We start from the raw sequence: 16628 nt of genomic DNA, 5'->3' as shown, positions 1-16628 counted from the left end.
ATTATTATTCCCAGTTAGTGACAAATCTGGAGCAAACAGTCCCTGGATTGTTGAAGGAGATGCACAGAGGGGGAGGGATGAGCCAGTCGTCCAGGTATGGAAACATTCGTAATCCTTTTAGTCTCAAGTGAGCTGCCACTACTGCCATACATTTGGTGAACACCATGGGTGCTGTGATGAGTCCAAAGGGCAGGGCTCTGAATTGGTAATGACTGGCTGCCAGTTGAAAGCGTAAATATCCTTGAGAGCCCCTGTTTATTTTGATATTCTACTACACATCCTAAAGATCTATACAGCACATCCAATCATACTTGCAAAGAAATGGCAGAATGGACTGGACCGTGACCATTCAGAACTTTGACTTTTTCATGGACTGCTTCAGTTTGCTTAGATCCAAAAGTAGTCTCAGGTCTCCTATCTTTTTTGACACTAAAAAAAGTATGAGTAAGTTCCAAATCCTGTTTGGTCTGATGGGACCTCATGGATGAGTCTTTGTCTAGCAGCTTTTGAATTTCTTGTGCTGCTGTCCTCTTCTGACTGGGTGGAACAATGGGGAGCTTCTTTCTTCTGTAGACTGGGAACTGGGAAAATGGTATATTTTGGGATTATGGATTATTTTATGGATATTATTTTTAGCACCCAAATATCTTTTGTTATAGCAGCCCAGGCATCTGGGTGCAATGACAATTGTACCCCTACTGCCTCCAGAGGTGGACAACTGGGCATCACTTCAGGAGCACTGACAGGACCTATCTGGAAAAGAATCACAAAAACACTCATTTTTCAGGCCTCCTCTGCCTTTAGGGTGGTGTCTACCATTAGATTTGCTTCCCCTGCCCCTGGAGGATTTGTCTCTGAGCTGATCTTGAAAAGGTCCCTGAGATTTTCAAAACCACATTTTCTTACCACCCCTTTCATTTATAGAGAACGTTTATTGAGGAGTAGAAAACGTAACTCCTATGGCAAACAGGATCTTTCCCGCTTGTTCACTGCAGGTAAGAATTTCTTTCACAAACGGACCAAACAAAGATGTTCCATCAAAGGGAATATTGATGAAAGATGCCTTGAAAGGCTCCGCAAAGTCACACAGCCGCATCCAGTTATGTCTCCTTATGGCAATGAGGCGTCTTCAGCTGCGTGAGAGATCAACCTCATGAATGTACTGGAAATTGATAAAAGGGTGACCAGCTGTGAAGATGATCTTTAGAAATCCTCTGCAGACATGGACTAAGAAACAGAATCTGACAGTTCTTTGGTCAAATTTCTCTGTAGTGTTGTAAAGTGTGCTGAAAAGTTAAGGAACCTCAAGGCAAATGTTGCTGAGGCAAAGGCTGCCTTTCCAAATCTGTCCAGAGCCCCAGACTCTTTGTTAGGTTGGTGGTCAGACGAGCTCTGTTCTGCTAGCTCTTTTTTAGTGGCTGCTGCTGCTGCTGCTGCTGCCACCACCATAGCATTTACAGAGACTCCTTTGGACCAGTGAAATTTATCTTTAGGGAAGCTAGGAATTTGTCAGGCTGATTTATTGGCTCAACAGAATTCGGCTCCTTCCATGCCCAGAGACAGACTAGATGGGGGGGAGGGGGTCACCCAAGACGTAGATGGATCAGAACCAAAAGCCTCCAAAAACACTTACTCCTGTGGAGAAGGATTATCAGAAGACCAACCACCTTTTTATCTAAGGATCTCTAATATGTCTCCAAAGAAGGCATCAAGTGATGATCTGGGGGACTCTTCCCCTTCCTCGAAAAAAGTATCTTCAGTGAGAGATTACAATGGGGAATTTATGTGCCTCTTCTTGAGCATCCTCTTTCTTTTGATCTCCTCAGGAAAATGTTCAGGGGAGGTATCATAAGAGAGGGGGAGTTCCTCCACAGGGACTGACTGGAAGCTAGGTAGAACTAGCTGCCTCTGTAGAATAGACCTGATGGACTCAACTGAAGAGGAAATAGGGGGTGGATCCAAGAGATAAGAGACTGGATCTCTATAAAGAGGAAAAGCCCTTTCCACATCCTCGAAGGCAGACGGACCCGGAGAAAACACTGCCATCCACACCAGAGCAGAGATTTCCAGTATGGGTGGATCATGACTCCAACCAGATCCATGCCTGGAGGAGGGAATTGGACCAGTGCTGTCCAGTGCCAAGGCTCCAAGGGGCAGGGGTAGATCAATAACATCAGATTAGATCCCAGCCCCATGGATCTGATGCATTGGCTCCGAGACCCATTCTGATCCAAAGAAATAGGAACAGAACTGGCCAAAGAAGCTGTTGGAGTCGAGGAGGTAATTTTCTTCAGATCCAACTCCAAAAATCTCACAGCTGTCGGATCCTGGAGCTCCAAAACCAAAGGAAGGATTGGAGAATGAGATAACACTGAATGAGTAGTGGCTGGAAGAATCACTGATCCAGTAGGGGATGGGGGTCACATAGTCGAAGTTTTATAACTTCGAACACCTAATGTTCGAACCATTATGTTCGAAGTTACAAAACTTTGACTATGGATAAAAAAAACAATGGAAAATAAAATAAACTGTTTTAAGTAGGGGGGACAAGCCCACTTGCACACCCCCCTGCTACTTAAATATACCAACTCAGAAATCGCACCCCATTGAACAAAATGGAAACTCCACTTATGGAGATTGCCATTCAAATGCTCGAACCTTTACAAATTCGAACTTATGGTCTCAACCATATAAGGTTCGAAATTGTAAAAATTCGACTATGTGATAGGAACCCAGGGGATGGAGCTAAGATGACCCCTATCTGGATCTGAGTTCTGAGGAATTTTAGCATCATCCTATCCACATCTGCTTTGGAAAGACTTTTGGAGGACCTGGTGGATGATGCGGTTGACTGGGGTCTAGAATGCTTTTTGGGAATTTGCATAAAAGTAGAATACAGCCTAGGGGAGACAGTATCCAATAGAAACTTGGGTGAACAAGCTCTGGGAGTGTATGATGCATTAGGTTACGGATCCGAGGTCGTGGGATCTGTAACCTGAACTGTAGGGGTTGCTGATTTAATAATCAGATCTGAAGTTTTACGATCCAAAGATTTGGGTCTGAAGAGTGTACTTTCGGGTCCGAAGTAGTCGGATCCCATGTTTTTTAAATTTTTGGTTGCGGTTCTGAAGAAGTCCTGGGGGACTTTGGCAGAGAATGCTTTCTATGCTCCGGAGTTTTTGAGGTTTTACTGGGGGTCTGAGCCCCTGAAAATGATGTTAAGGGAAGAAGTAGACCTTTATGTATCAGTTTGCTGTGTCTATCATCTAAAGCCCTTGTTTTGAAGGCTGCACAGATTGAGCAGCTGGTGTTAAGATGAGCTGCTCCAAGACAATATATGCACTTTTTCTGGGCATCTGAGTTGGAGCTTGTGCCCACAAGAAGTGATTTTTTTAAAACCTATTGGCTTGTCAGCCATGACAGTAGAAGAAAAGGACGACAGACAGATATAAAAAAAAAAACAAGACTTTTTTTAAGAAAATATTATAGAATGAAAGTTTTACTAGCAATGGCAATTAAGAATTACTCCGTAAAAATGGTTGGAAGGACAGAATTGGTATAGCAAGAAAAAAATTACCAACTACAGCACATTAAGAATACACTACAAAAGTATAGAAATTACTCTCCTAATGCAGAAAAGGGAAATTAGAAGCTAAGAGGGAGGTCGTAAGAATAATAGATGGAAATTTTAGACGGGAAAGCTGACTTTTACTTACAAAAAACTGTTGAAAATTCAAACCAAACACTGTGAGAGAAGGATCTACATCTAAGCACAATGGCGGCAAATGAGATATGAGGTATTGAGGATGTAGTAGGGCATTATGGGTAGAGGGAGGAGCTTGAAAGTTGAATCCACAGTCTGAAGTATGTGGCCGAGTTGGATCCAAGGATCAGATCCATAACCCCATTCGTTAAGGAAGAATGAAAAGGACATCAGATCCACAACCTTATACTCTCAACTGAGAAAAAAAGAAAGAATAGCAAGCTGGGGGAAGAGGACAGATTTAAATGCCACTAAGGAAAAATATTTTTGGCAGAAGGGTGCAGAATCATGGAATGAAGTAGCAGAGGATACAGTAGGATGACTTGTCTTCAGAATGATTTAAAATCATTTGGTATAAAGGTCAGGTAGGGCAATGATGAGGTGGGACCACTGAAAGTGGTAGCTGCTATATTCAGACATGAAAGATTAGAAGTCATTTTTATTGTTTTGCTACACATTCCAATAACTAGATAAGACAGACCAGCGTCCTCTTTCTGATGTTTTGCTGCATGTTCATATGTTTGCACATTACTCCCTAGTGATCATTAGTGGATTCCTCAGCAGCTAAGAAAATAGATAAAAAGCTAATGGCCCACTGTTACACGTTTGTTGCCACTTATTTGTCTCTGCAAGGTACAAAAGTAGAAAGAGAACATTATGAGTTTCCAAAGACGTGCAAAGGAAGCAAACAAAAGATGGTTATGTCTGACATACAGAAAAAGAAATACTACTAACAATAAGAAGTGGGCTTGCTTACTTCTTAGCATTATGTATTTCAGCAATCTGCATCTTCTGGAAAAGCTCAGGAGGCAGGAAAAGTGCAGTCTGTTGTCCTCCATCTGACTGAACCCTGCGATGAGTGTGACGGTGGGTGGATTTGGCAGTCTCCATGACAAGTGATCTGGCCTCCACTTTACCTATGAATGTAGTATAAAGAAAATCATGACTCAAATGTGAATTCTGAGAAGCAAAGCAACCACTTATGAAATCTGACCATTTATATTTACATTACACTCAAAAACAAAAAACAAAACATTGAATGTTGCTTTCATTATCACTGAACAGGAAGTAAGACAAATAAAACAAATGTAAGAAAACTCAGATTAAGACTGCTGTAGCACATCCCGAAATGCATGTCGCTATATTTAATGACACTATGTGAAAAGACAAATTGTTATTTCCAGCCTAAAATGTACATGTACATGCATATTTTATACAGTTTAAAGTTACTACGTTTTCTATTAGTTTGGGCTATGAGGTTACATTTAGTAGCAGATTTAAAAAAGAAATGAATGCAATAGCACTAAATTTATCCATCCATCCAGGCTCACAAGTCATGTGCAACTTTTCGAATGACTCCATGAACATCTCCACCAGCTACAGAGTTTACTAGGCAATGGGGGAGTACATTTCTAGGTCTTTCTTCTGTATCACAGACACACTACACTCACACCCAAGGAAAATGTAGAATTGCCAATCAACCTACTGGATGTCTATTTTTAGATGGAAGGAAACCGGAATACAGTAAACTCTCAGTTAACCAGCACCCACGGGGATTGGTAGATGTTGGATAAGTGTAGTTTCTGGTTGCTTGAGAGTTACTATTAAAAGTATGCTTGACTAATACCATACCCTATACTATTTGTTTGGTTTGACTTGTTCTCAGGTTAGGTAGAAAGGGAATTTATTCCTATCTTCCTTTTTAAAACTTTAAAACTCTAAAAACATACGATATGTTTCTGCAGAGTGAAAACAGAAAGTGCAACACATGAAAATTGCACTTTATTTCTTCGATTATTTTGCCTGTTGCTTGAGAATGCTGGTTGCTTGAGTTCCGGTTAACTGAGAGTTTACTGTACCTGGAGGAAATCCATGAGAACACAGGGAGTACATGCAGAGCCTACAAAGAAGGAACTCCAGCTGAGAATCAAACCATAGAATATCTCATACAAACTACAAAATAAATGAAAACTAAAGTACATTAAATAATAGTAACTATGGTCTTGTCAGTGTCTTTCATAATAAAAGTTAATGATACCGTTAATACAGTGGCTGAGATATTCTTTTGTACAAGCTGTACACCTCAGCTGTTTGGGTGTGGAGTCCTGAGAACTACAAAAGAAATGAGCCGACATTCTCAGCTCCAGTTTAACCAGCAAGTGACAGTAAGATAGACATCCAAGTGTAATCTATAATAGTGCAGGAAATTCTCAGGGAAAGGTAGCACGCATGCTAGGAACACACAATGTGTTCCCTAGGTAGTAATCAGCAGGAATACTAAGCTTATGCGACCTGCACTTAAGCAATGGACCATGGGTTTTTAGCCAAGAGAAGCTCTCAGATTAATATGATCGAATGCTATGAATGGGTTACAGCAGAACTGTACAAAGGAGTCCCAGTGAGACTATGGTCAGCCTAGACTTCAATAAGACGTTTAATTCATTATCTCAGAAGTTACTACATAAGCTGGACAAGCAAAGGATGGGAAAAAAAAAGTAGAGACTGGTGGAAAGATGACTGGAAGGTAAGATGGAGAGAGTGGTGATAAAGGAAATACTGTCATGAGAAAGGAGGATGACAAGTAATACGTCCATGGATCAAGACTGGGGGCCAGTAACCTTCATTGTGTCTGTCCCAGACATACTGGGGGGGCAATGAAAATAATATGCAGAGAAAATGAATGTTGGCACCAACTAGAAGATGAAAGTGGCAGCCTGACAAGCAGCATGTAGAAACTAACTAGACTGGATGAGACATTTATTTATTCATGTCTTAGTCCGTCTACAAACTGAGTAGGTAGGTCGATCTGAGTCAGCCCTCATCAGCCATGACCCAGGAACACAGCAGAATCAATTTTTAATGAAATGGCTAGTTTCACTGGCATGGAGGGATAAATTACTGACCAAGACTCGGATGACCACAGTTTAATTAGTAGTTTGGAAAAGGGGGTTACAGGCAGAGAAGAGACAGGAAAGATAAGAAGCTATGAGGGCTATGTTTGCTTATCTCTTTCTTGGTAGGAAAGATTGAGAAAGACATCCTGGGAGATATACCACTGCCCTGTTTTCTGGTAGAAATCAGAGATCACTCAAAAGTGGTACAGCCAGAGTAAGCATACACAGAGGGAAGTAAGGGGTTGTTTCACAGAGGTGACACAGTCTCCACTCTCCCATTGCATGCTCACATGTAGTATGCAAGTGACAACACCACATTAGGTTTTGGGCTCTCCTTTTCAACCTGCAAGCCGACAGCTGGCCATTGTATGATGGCCCCATTATGTCTGCTCATAGCCCACAGATCTGTGAAAACCTCTCTGTCTGAAGAAATGAGGCCCATCAGGTGAAGCCATACCTCAGAATGAAGGGACCCTGAGGAAAGACTAAATTATCATGACAGAGTAGAAAGACAATTAACCAACAGGATTTTATTCCACAAAGATTACAGTTGCAATAATGGATGTAACAATTTATTTGCTATTCATTATTGTTACATCAGTGCCAAGTTAATGTCTGCCTACAACATCTTTCATGCCCCTAATTTACAAGCTATTTTGGATATAAAATGTTACAACTGTAGTTTAACATGGAGACATCAGGTTATGAAGTTTGATTTAGATACTACGAGGACACAAATTAAGTCATACTCACTCAACTCAAAGATTGAAAATATGGAATAAATTACCACTTCATATTCGAGACAATAAGACCTTAGAATCTTTTCACTGACATCTGGATTTATGGGCTGGTGACAAATTGTTCAATACAGAAATCTTGGAGTCAGTGTTACTAGATGGTCACATGGCCTTAACACTGGTACACAACTTATGAGCAATAGGCTATAAAAAGAGGTCTAAAATTAGTAGTGGCCAAGTCTGCAAGTACCCCTTTTGTCTTTTGAAACTATGGAAAAAGAGTTTAAGAAATAACATCAACATAAAAACAGAGTTTACATACTTCTAAATATATCACGTAAATGAAGTTATCAGTTTTTCAGGGTAATAACATATGCTTTATGTATACAAATACAGTGAAGAAAGACGGCAACTGCATTCCATGGCTTAGTTATACTGAGCAGAAACCACAATGCATAACCAAAACATACACTTAATAAAACAAAATATATTTTAACAAGATCTGTGGAATGTGTGCTTCAATTTGTTTACTGGTGTATTATAGTTGTGCATCATGCAACTTCCTGAATCTTGTTAATAAGTACATATTTATAAAGGTACCTCCTTTTTAGTACTTTTAACATGTGTTACTTCACAAATCATATTTAGTTGCAGGAGTGCACTCCTTACTATTTCTAGTGTTTACATTAGTTTAACTTTTATATCAATTTTGGTTTTAATCTTTGTATAGCAGGAACTAATATTGTTGTTAACTGTCTGCAAATTATAGTGAGGTTCCTATTAAAAGTGGTGCTGGGAATGACAGGATGATCTCTCTTTTAAGCACTTTTGGCAGTAGTACTTTGACTTGTGCATGATCTTACTTGGATCTGGGACAAAACTGCAAGATGAATACTTTGTGGCTACAACAACCCAAGGGTGAAGTATAGATTGAGTTGGGGAAGAAAATGAAGGACATCAAACAGGAAAAGGCTGGATAATCGTGATAATAACATCACTTAACAATGAGGCGCAGAAAGAAAATGCCACAGCTAAATCCAGTAGTACATTCTTATGTGATCTGAAGGGAACAGACTCCAGCGATAAGGATGTCTACCACTCAACAAGGCAATAATTAGACCTCACCTGGAATACTGAATGTAGTTTTCAATACCATGCAAGGAAAGAAATGTGACAATTTTAGAGGGGGTACAGTGTAAATCAGCAAGGGCAAGTTGTGTAGCTGGAACTCTTATCACAGGAGAACAGGCAATGCAGTCACTGCTGATACTGGACGTGACTCTTGATTTAGTGGTTGCATGAACTCCTCAATGGCTTAGGTGACTCTGGCATTGATCATTGGAACTTGTCTATGATAAATGTCAGTATCGAGAGCCAAACTATCCAAGTAGCAGAAAAAAACTGGTGGCCTCAAGGGTTCTGCATAAACTCCAGGTGTGGTGGGTGACATCAAGAAATGCACAAATGGAAACTGCACCTGCTCCCAAACAGGAAGTTCCATAGAAAATATCCAGGTTCAGACAGAGAAGAAGAAGGACATCCCAAAAGTAGCCCAACTAAGGACATGTCAGATCTATTATACTGCTCCTCAAGATGCCCTCTGCAGTCAGCAATAATGTAAAAGATCTAAAACAGTAAACAAGATCCTTGAAGGAGCCACAGAGAACAGAGCGATAAAGCTTACACAATTTGAAGCAGAGATGTGCCAGATGGGATCATCTTCGAAAGCTGAGATCCAAACAATGTCCACTAAATTAGACAGTTTGAAAGGTAGATTAACAAGTCTGTGAGTCACAAAGTTCAAATGTCCCAGGAAAAGAAGAGATCTTTAACAGTTGACCAAGATATAGCACCCGCTTTTGAGAACTACTGGATAATCCAGTACTGAGGCAGAGCTGTAAATTCATACAAAGTGGTGGAGGGTATTCCATCACCAAATGGAGAACCTTTTTCATTTATAAAATATAGATCCCTAGAGGAAGTCATTAAAACAACTTCCAAAAAGACCATAGCTTGGAGTTAGGCAGAACCAAAATGCCCAAAGGAGCAACCAGGCATGGAGGCCCAACTGTCCCCATAGCCAGAATGAACTTCCACAGCTCAAAATGGGAATGTTTCTTTCACTACTAAGGAACTACATGCCTTAACTGCTGTCTTGTTTATCAACACATGGTAGAGGCAATGGATGAGCCTTGATTTTATTCCCTGAATTTAGCTAACAGGTGAGAAATTATGAAGAATGGTATAAAGGTAAACATGAGGCTTCCTCTCCACTGTGGAGAGAATGGAGCCACTGCCTACTCCCCTCTGCCATTCGACAATAAGCAGAACCTAAGAACCACAGCATTTTTCACTGTGGAGTGAATGCAGCTATTGCCTATTCTACCTCCTTGCCATGCTCTAATCCAAGCAGACCAAACACAGTCCAATAAAAGATCTAACTGGAAAGGAATTAAGACTTTTTTACTGTACCAAAATTCCTGGTAGGGTGCTTTCTGGTCTTCAGAAGGATGCTCAACACCCAAGGAGAAAAGAGATTACTATTAGGAATTAAGATGTTGGCAAAAAGGAAAGATATAGTACTTTCATAATCCAAGTTAATATTGGCTGAAAAAAATTCTTTAAAGTGTTCCATTATGATTTGCATATACATCACAATACTCTGCAACTTAAGTACTGCAATGCATTTTCAAACCAATCTAATCAAAAATGCATGAATGAATAAACTATGCACAGCTATTTTGTTCTGCTAGCTGGTGCAATGTTAATATTGCTATTAGTTTTCCTGGTTCAGTTCTTGTTCAGTTGCTGGAGTTTGCTTACCCTCTCTGTGTCATTGTTAGTAGTGAAACAGGTAGTACACTCAACTTTGGTGCAGAAGGCTGTAGGTTCTATTCCCTCACCTTGGAGATCAACTGCTGTCACTGTAATGCAGCATTAGGCAGATGCTGCTTTCCAGAGTGTGAAATCCTTTGGATAAGACATTAAACTGAGGCTCTACCTGTTTGAATCAGTGGTAGCTCAGGCGGATATAAAAGATCCCAAGGCACCTATCAAAAGGAGTAGGTGATTCTTTATTTAAAAAAAAATAAAAACCATGTACAATACTATTTACCTATTTACACAGTGTATAAATTTCCATTCCTTTCCGTTACTGTTATACAATCACAGATACCTTACTTTTCATTATTATATTAAACTTCAATCTACATTATCTTATTTGACTCCCACTTTTTTTCCACAACCACCATCTAATTTTTCTTAAAATGACTGCTAGTCTCCATTTACCATTAAACATGATTTCATTTAGCTTTTCATTCCAAATGGTCCACACAACATAAAATAATATTTTATCTATTTTACTAACACATTCCTTATTTTTAGGGCTATAAAATCCACACATAATCATATCTATATTTATTACATTTACTTCCTTTATATTTTCAAAGAAATTTTCTTTACACAATTTTGAGACCCTTATACCTTCTAAGAAAACATGTTCTGTAGTTTCTTATTTACTGCGTTATATACAAACTCTTTCACTGAAATTTTTTATATGGCATATTTACCTTTACTGGTAATTTATAAGTCATTAATCTCCATAAAAAAATGTCAACATTCTACTTGGTTATTACACCATGCTTTTTGTACTTTTACAACTTTAACTTCTTTATTCACTAGCTCAGCTCAAGGATTGATATAATAATAATAAACCAAGAAACAAGCACTCGGACAGCCATTTACACCCTAGGACTTCCACACAGCACAGCAAACCAGTAACAGTGTTTTTGTTACTGGTTTGCTGTGCTGTGTGGGAGTCCTGGGGCGTAAATGGCTGTCCGAATGCTTGTTTCTTGGTTTATCAATAACTGTTAGCACTCTCTCTTTTCAAGGTTTTTTTGTATTATTGATATAATAATATTTTATCATGATATTTTTATATCACATTTTCCTCTCATTTTCTATTTCATCAATTGTTAATTTCCATAAAAAAAAATTCTTGATAAACTCTCATTACTTCACTTAAGCATACTTTTCTTCTTTTGAATTTTCTTAATAAATCACAATGCCACTTATAGGTTCATAGGTTCGTAGGTAGGTACTAGGCTATCAGCCCAAGGGCCTACGTAAGCCTAGCCAACAAGGTTCCCTGGCTTACGCCACCCAAGAAAGTTATTTTCCTGTGCCACTGTCGAGCAGAGACACAGAAGTGATTCCCAGGGTGTATTTCCTATTTCCCATCCACTCATCAAGATTTTTCTTGAAGAGTGCTAATGAAGAACTTTGCTTGACATAGATAGGTATCTTGTTCCAGAGTATGGGAAGTCTCTGGGACAGGAATCTATCCCTCCAGCATGTCCTGTTTATTGTGGTGACAAGGTTTAGGTCCCTAGAGCGTGTAGCTCGGAGGGATTGGGATTTCTTTAGGTGTAGCATGTCCAACAGTTCTGGGTTTGACATAGTTTTATATGTAAGGCAGAGATCACCTCGGAGTAGGTGATATGCTACAGAGTAAAGCTGGAGTTTTTTGAGGCGGTCAGTGTAGGGCATTTGTTTGAGGCCTGTAATCCTCTTTGTGAGGTACTTCTGTGGTCTTTCCAGCTGCTGCAGATGTCTTGTGAGGTACATTCCAAAAGGGGAGTTGTACTCTATAATGGGTCTAATGAGTGTCGAGTAGAGGGGAACAATTTTTTTCCTGGATGAGAACCCTTTTATGATGAGGTGTGCCACGTAGAAGGACTTCCTGACTACTGTGGCGATGTGACTATCAAAGGAGAGACTACTGTCCACCTGGGTCCTAAGGTCTCTTATCATGCATTCGGTGTTAAGTAGATTGCTGCCTATGTGGTAGTTCATGGGTACATGTGGTAGTTCATGGGTACAGAGTTTTTACCAAAGGGGATGACACTGCACTTTTTGGCATTGAGCTTGAGGCCATGGCTCTGACACCAGGCATCTGTCTCAGCGAGGCCCTTCTGTAGGATGTCCACATCATTTGGGGACTTGACTATGGCTCCTAGTTTTCAGTCATCTGCGAACTTCGTTAGCCAGAGGCCTTCTGTGTTAGCCTGTACTTTAGAGAAGTAGATACCAAACAGGAGAGGTCCCAGGACAGAACCCTGTGGTATTCCACTTGTCACTGCTTTGAGGTCAGATTTGGAGTCTGCAACTTTTACAGTGTGGGTTCTGTCAGTGAACCAGTTGGCAACCCATCTTGTGACGTAGGGATTTATACCTAGTTTAGTGAGTTTATATTTATACTTTAGTAAATTTACTATTATCTTGTTATTTTTGTCATTTATCCAAAACAAAACTTTATACAAATTCAAAGAAGCAACATAAACAGCTGGGTTTATTAATCCTAAACCTCCATCTTCCTTGTCAATGTGTAAGACTCCTTTCTTCACTGGATTCAGTCTTGAACCCCATATAAAAGAAAAAAATATTTGTAGCATTTCTTTTTCACAGATTATTGGCAACATTTAAATACTACCTAAATATGCAATCTTTCCCAGTATAACTGAATTAATCAAATAAACCTTTTTATTAAATAACAACTTGCATGTTTTCCAAAAACAACAAAGCTCCTCTAGTTTATCTAGCATCCTATTCCATTGTTCATCACTTACATTTTTACCCCCAAATCTTATACCTAACACTGAAAAATATACCACTCCTATCTTTACTATATCACCCCAGTTCTTTACTTTTTTCTTTATTTAAAAGCATGCTTATCATATTTAAACATTGATGACTGTAAGATATAACCCAGACTTTGTTTCTCATAATCAATATAATATCATCTGCATAAGTAAACATAAACAGAATTTTTATTTATTTATTTATTGATTGATTGTACCTTCGTTGAAGGTTGTGCGTCAGGGCTGGCAACTCGGCACGTAAAAAATCAACTGCCATCATAGCGGACCGGAGTTCCGCTGTGGCGATCACTAACCAGGAAAAGCTGAAAGACACACATACACACATTTATTGATTGCTTGATTGCATTTGTTAACTGGGAAAGTCTAGAGGCCCAGGGAGAAAAGCTCCACATAACATTAATAGTACATATAACAAAAAGTGCAATACACGTTGTATATATAGTCTTAATGCATGGAAATAAATATTTAACACAATGGTACAAGTTATTTACAAACATTACACATCAACATTGTGTACAATTTTATCCCTTCATTAGTAATATAAGTAGCACCTCTCATGTGCAAATTTAAATCTCTGGCTAATACATTCATAACTAATGCAAACAATATACTATTCATAGGACATCCCTGATGTATGCCATTCTTTATATGTATTTCTTTACTTAACCACCCATTGACTAACATTCTTCCTTTATTTTTATTATGTGCACCACAAAATGCATCCTTATTTTTTTACTAATGTTATACTTTTCCATACTTGTCCAGAAAAGCTCATATCATACTGTATCAAAAGCTTTATTTAAATCTCCTATCATGATCTTGATCTAGTTAGTCCTGTTTATAATATCATCCACAATTTCCTTTACTATGAATAATAATTCCTGACATCCTTTTCCCTTTAAACTATATATACTATCTTCCATAATACTTCTCATTTTACTTTCAATTCTCTACTGAATTATTTTAATAAAAATCTTATAATCTGTTTTGTTCAATACTATAGGTCTCCAATTTTCAATTTTATTTTTATCTTTCTTTTTCCATACAAATTTAAGTATACTACTGCTTAAATCTTTATGAATAAAACCTTCATTTAACCACTCATTCATAACTTTTAAGAAATATCTTTTTTCTGCCAATCTGTAAAATTCTTACAAAAACTGGTATCCTTTTCCATTTGTCTGATCCTGAAACTAACTGTAAATTAATTTGTCTAAGTATCTTATCTAATTCACATAACGAAATCTTATTTTCCAATTCCTTACTTTCTTGTTCTATCAATTTTTAACATGACATTATTTTTTTGTATGTTCTATCTTGAAACATTTTTATATAATTTATTATAATGTTTATAATTTGTTCCTGAGATCATTTTACCTGTCCTCTATCATCCTTCATTGCTTTCATTATACTAGTATTCTCTTTAGCTATGCTACTCAACCGGACACCTCTTCTGTTTTTACCTTGTAAGTAATCATTGCTTAAATAATAATTCTTTAACTTTCTCTTGATTCTTTTCATAAATTCTCTGTTCTACCACATAATATTCTCTACTGTTCCATTTCAAACCCTTTAAAGCATGCGTACACATTGCTTTATCATTGCTTTTTTCTGCTTTTAAACATCTGTCATTAAAAAAAACATTTTTATATTTTTCTTTCAACTCTAGCCATCACCCAGACCACTTTTTATAACACACTTTAGTGAAAATGTGATTTTTCCATAAATGCATAATTTTTCCATTTACATCCCATAATTTATCATTTATTCTTTTTATTTCTTTTACCAATCTGATATACTCATTTTCTTATATTTATATCCATATGTCTGTGTGATTTGAAAAGCCTGACATAAGTGTCTCTCCCTTTGTTATATTTAAATCTTGTGATATAATAAAATAATCTATTTCCGTCTTACATATACCTCGACTATATGTCCACAAATGATTATTCCAAATATTTAAATTGCCACATTTTATAACTTCAAAACAATTTGTTGACATCATTTTTTCTCTTCTTTTTTTACTCTCAAATCATAATTAAAATTTCTCATTATTATGATATTCATATAAATTACTACATAACCCAAAATTTTAAGAAAGAAAGCTTCTCTTTGTTTACTTGTAAACAGGTATACAATGCTATAATTCTGTATATCTGATTATGCCATCTGAGATCTACAATAGTTAATTTTCCCATCATTGCCAATGTTATATTCAATATTTTCATCAAATTTCTACAAAATACAACTATGCCTGAACATAGTTCCTTTTCTAGGTTCCATATTGCATTTACTCCCCAAAGTTTCTTTATTTGTAATCTTTCTTTGTGTGTTGAAAATCTTACATCTTCCAATATTATTACACCAATATCACACTTACTACACCAATTTAGGACACCTATTCTTCTACTTATATTTTTGATACTATTTACATTTACTGAAAGCACTCTAAAGTTGTCATTATGTCTTGTTGTAGCTTACCAGAAACTGTGTATTTTTAAGAATTATCTCATTTGCATTAACTATCTCCTTTCTTTTTCTCTTTTATAATTGTTCCTTTACACTTTTTCTATCTCTCACTCTTTTGCCAATATAATTCATTTTATGTTTCACTATTTTCCAGTTTATATCTTCCTCATCACTTATTTCACAACCTTCTTTTATATTATCTTCTGTTCCGTTTTTCTCTTTATCCTTAACTTTGTTTTTGCCCTGATCTTGCTTGATAAGTTCCTCTTTATCTTTTATTGGGACTGGTTCTTCTCTTTGTATACTGTCCTCACTTTTGTTTACTTCTTCTTCATCCTTTTTCTCTAGATTACAATCTACCCATGAATGCCCATTTTTTACATTTATAACACTTCAATTCACAACTGTTTGCATCATGACGTATTTCCCCACAAATATAACATTTCCTCTTATCACAGTTACTTATCAAATGATCATCTCTTCCACCGATAAAACATGTTTTAAGTTGCCCTCAATATTTTACAATGCCTCTGTTGCCCTCTACATTTATCATACCAGGGATATGAACAATGTTTTCTTTCTCCGTTTACAGTACAATATGACAGTCCCATCCCCCAGTCATAGGTTCATAGGTTCATAGGTTGGTACTAGGCTATCAGCCCTAGGGCCTATACAAGCCTATCCATAACAATTCCCTGGCTATTTCTTCCCACATTATTTACTTTCCTGGACCCCTGTAATAATAATTCTCAGTTATCATAGACTTTGCCAGTGTCCATAGCTTATTTACAAAGTTTTCGGAAATGTTTCTTTAAAGTCTTTTTTTCTGCTTCAGTTTGAAAGATGGAACATGTGTTTTCTTTTTTGTTTCTCTGTGAAATGCTTTAAGCACATAAATATTCCACGGATTACAGTTCTTTTTCTTCTTATACTACCCCAAAAAACTGTTCAGAATAGAACCCTTCTCAAAAATAATGTCACAAAATGTCTCTTTATGAATAAGAATAAAAAGCCTTATCACCTGAGCCTTCACTCCCAATATGCCCATTTCATTATTGTAAGTGTCCTGCCTGTCCCATTCTTTGTCTTCTTCTTCTTCATT

The 16628-nt window shown here is 37.6% G+C and overlaps 1 protein-coding gene across 1 annotated transcript in view; it reads right to left on the bottom strand.

The window, feature by feature from the left end:
- The window catches only part of VPS9D1 (VPS9 domain containing 1), a 1026884-nt gene that overhangs the window by 759201 nt on the left and 251055 nt on the right, over positions 1 to 16628 (bottom strand). Inside the window, exon 4 of the mRNA XM_044081855.1 lies at positions 4521 to 4680. Coding sequence (XP_043937790.1) covers positions 4521 to 4680 — 160 coding nt within the window. The remainder of the gene's footprint in view (positions 1 to 4520; positions 4681 to 16628) is intronic.

Source organism: Protopterus annectens, chromosome 8.part1, assembly GCF_019279795.1.
Source record: "Protopterus annectens isolate FY-2018-M chromosome 8.part1, PAN1.0, whole genome shotgun sequence".
Classification (NCBI taxonomy): Eukaryota; Metazoa; Chordata; order Ceratodontiformes; family Protopteridae; genus Protopterus; species Protopterus annectens.
Note: the sequence above shows the minus strand (reverse complement) of the source record. Positions and strands in the feature narration are given on the sequence as shown.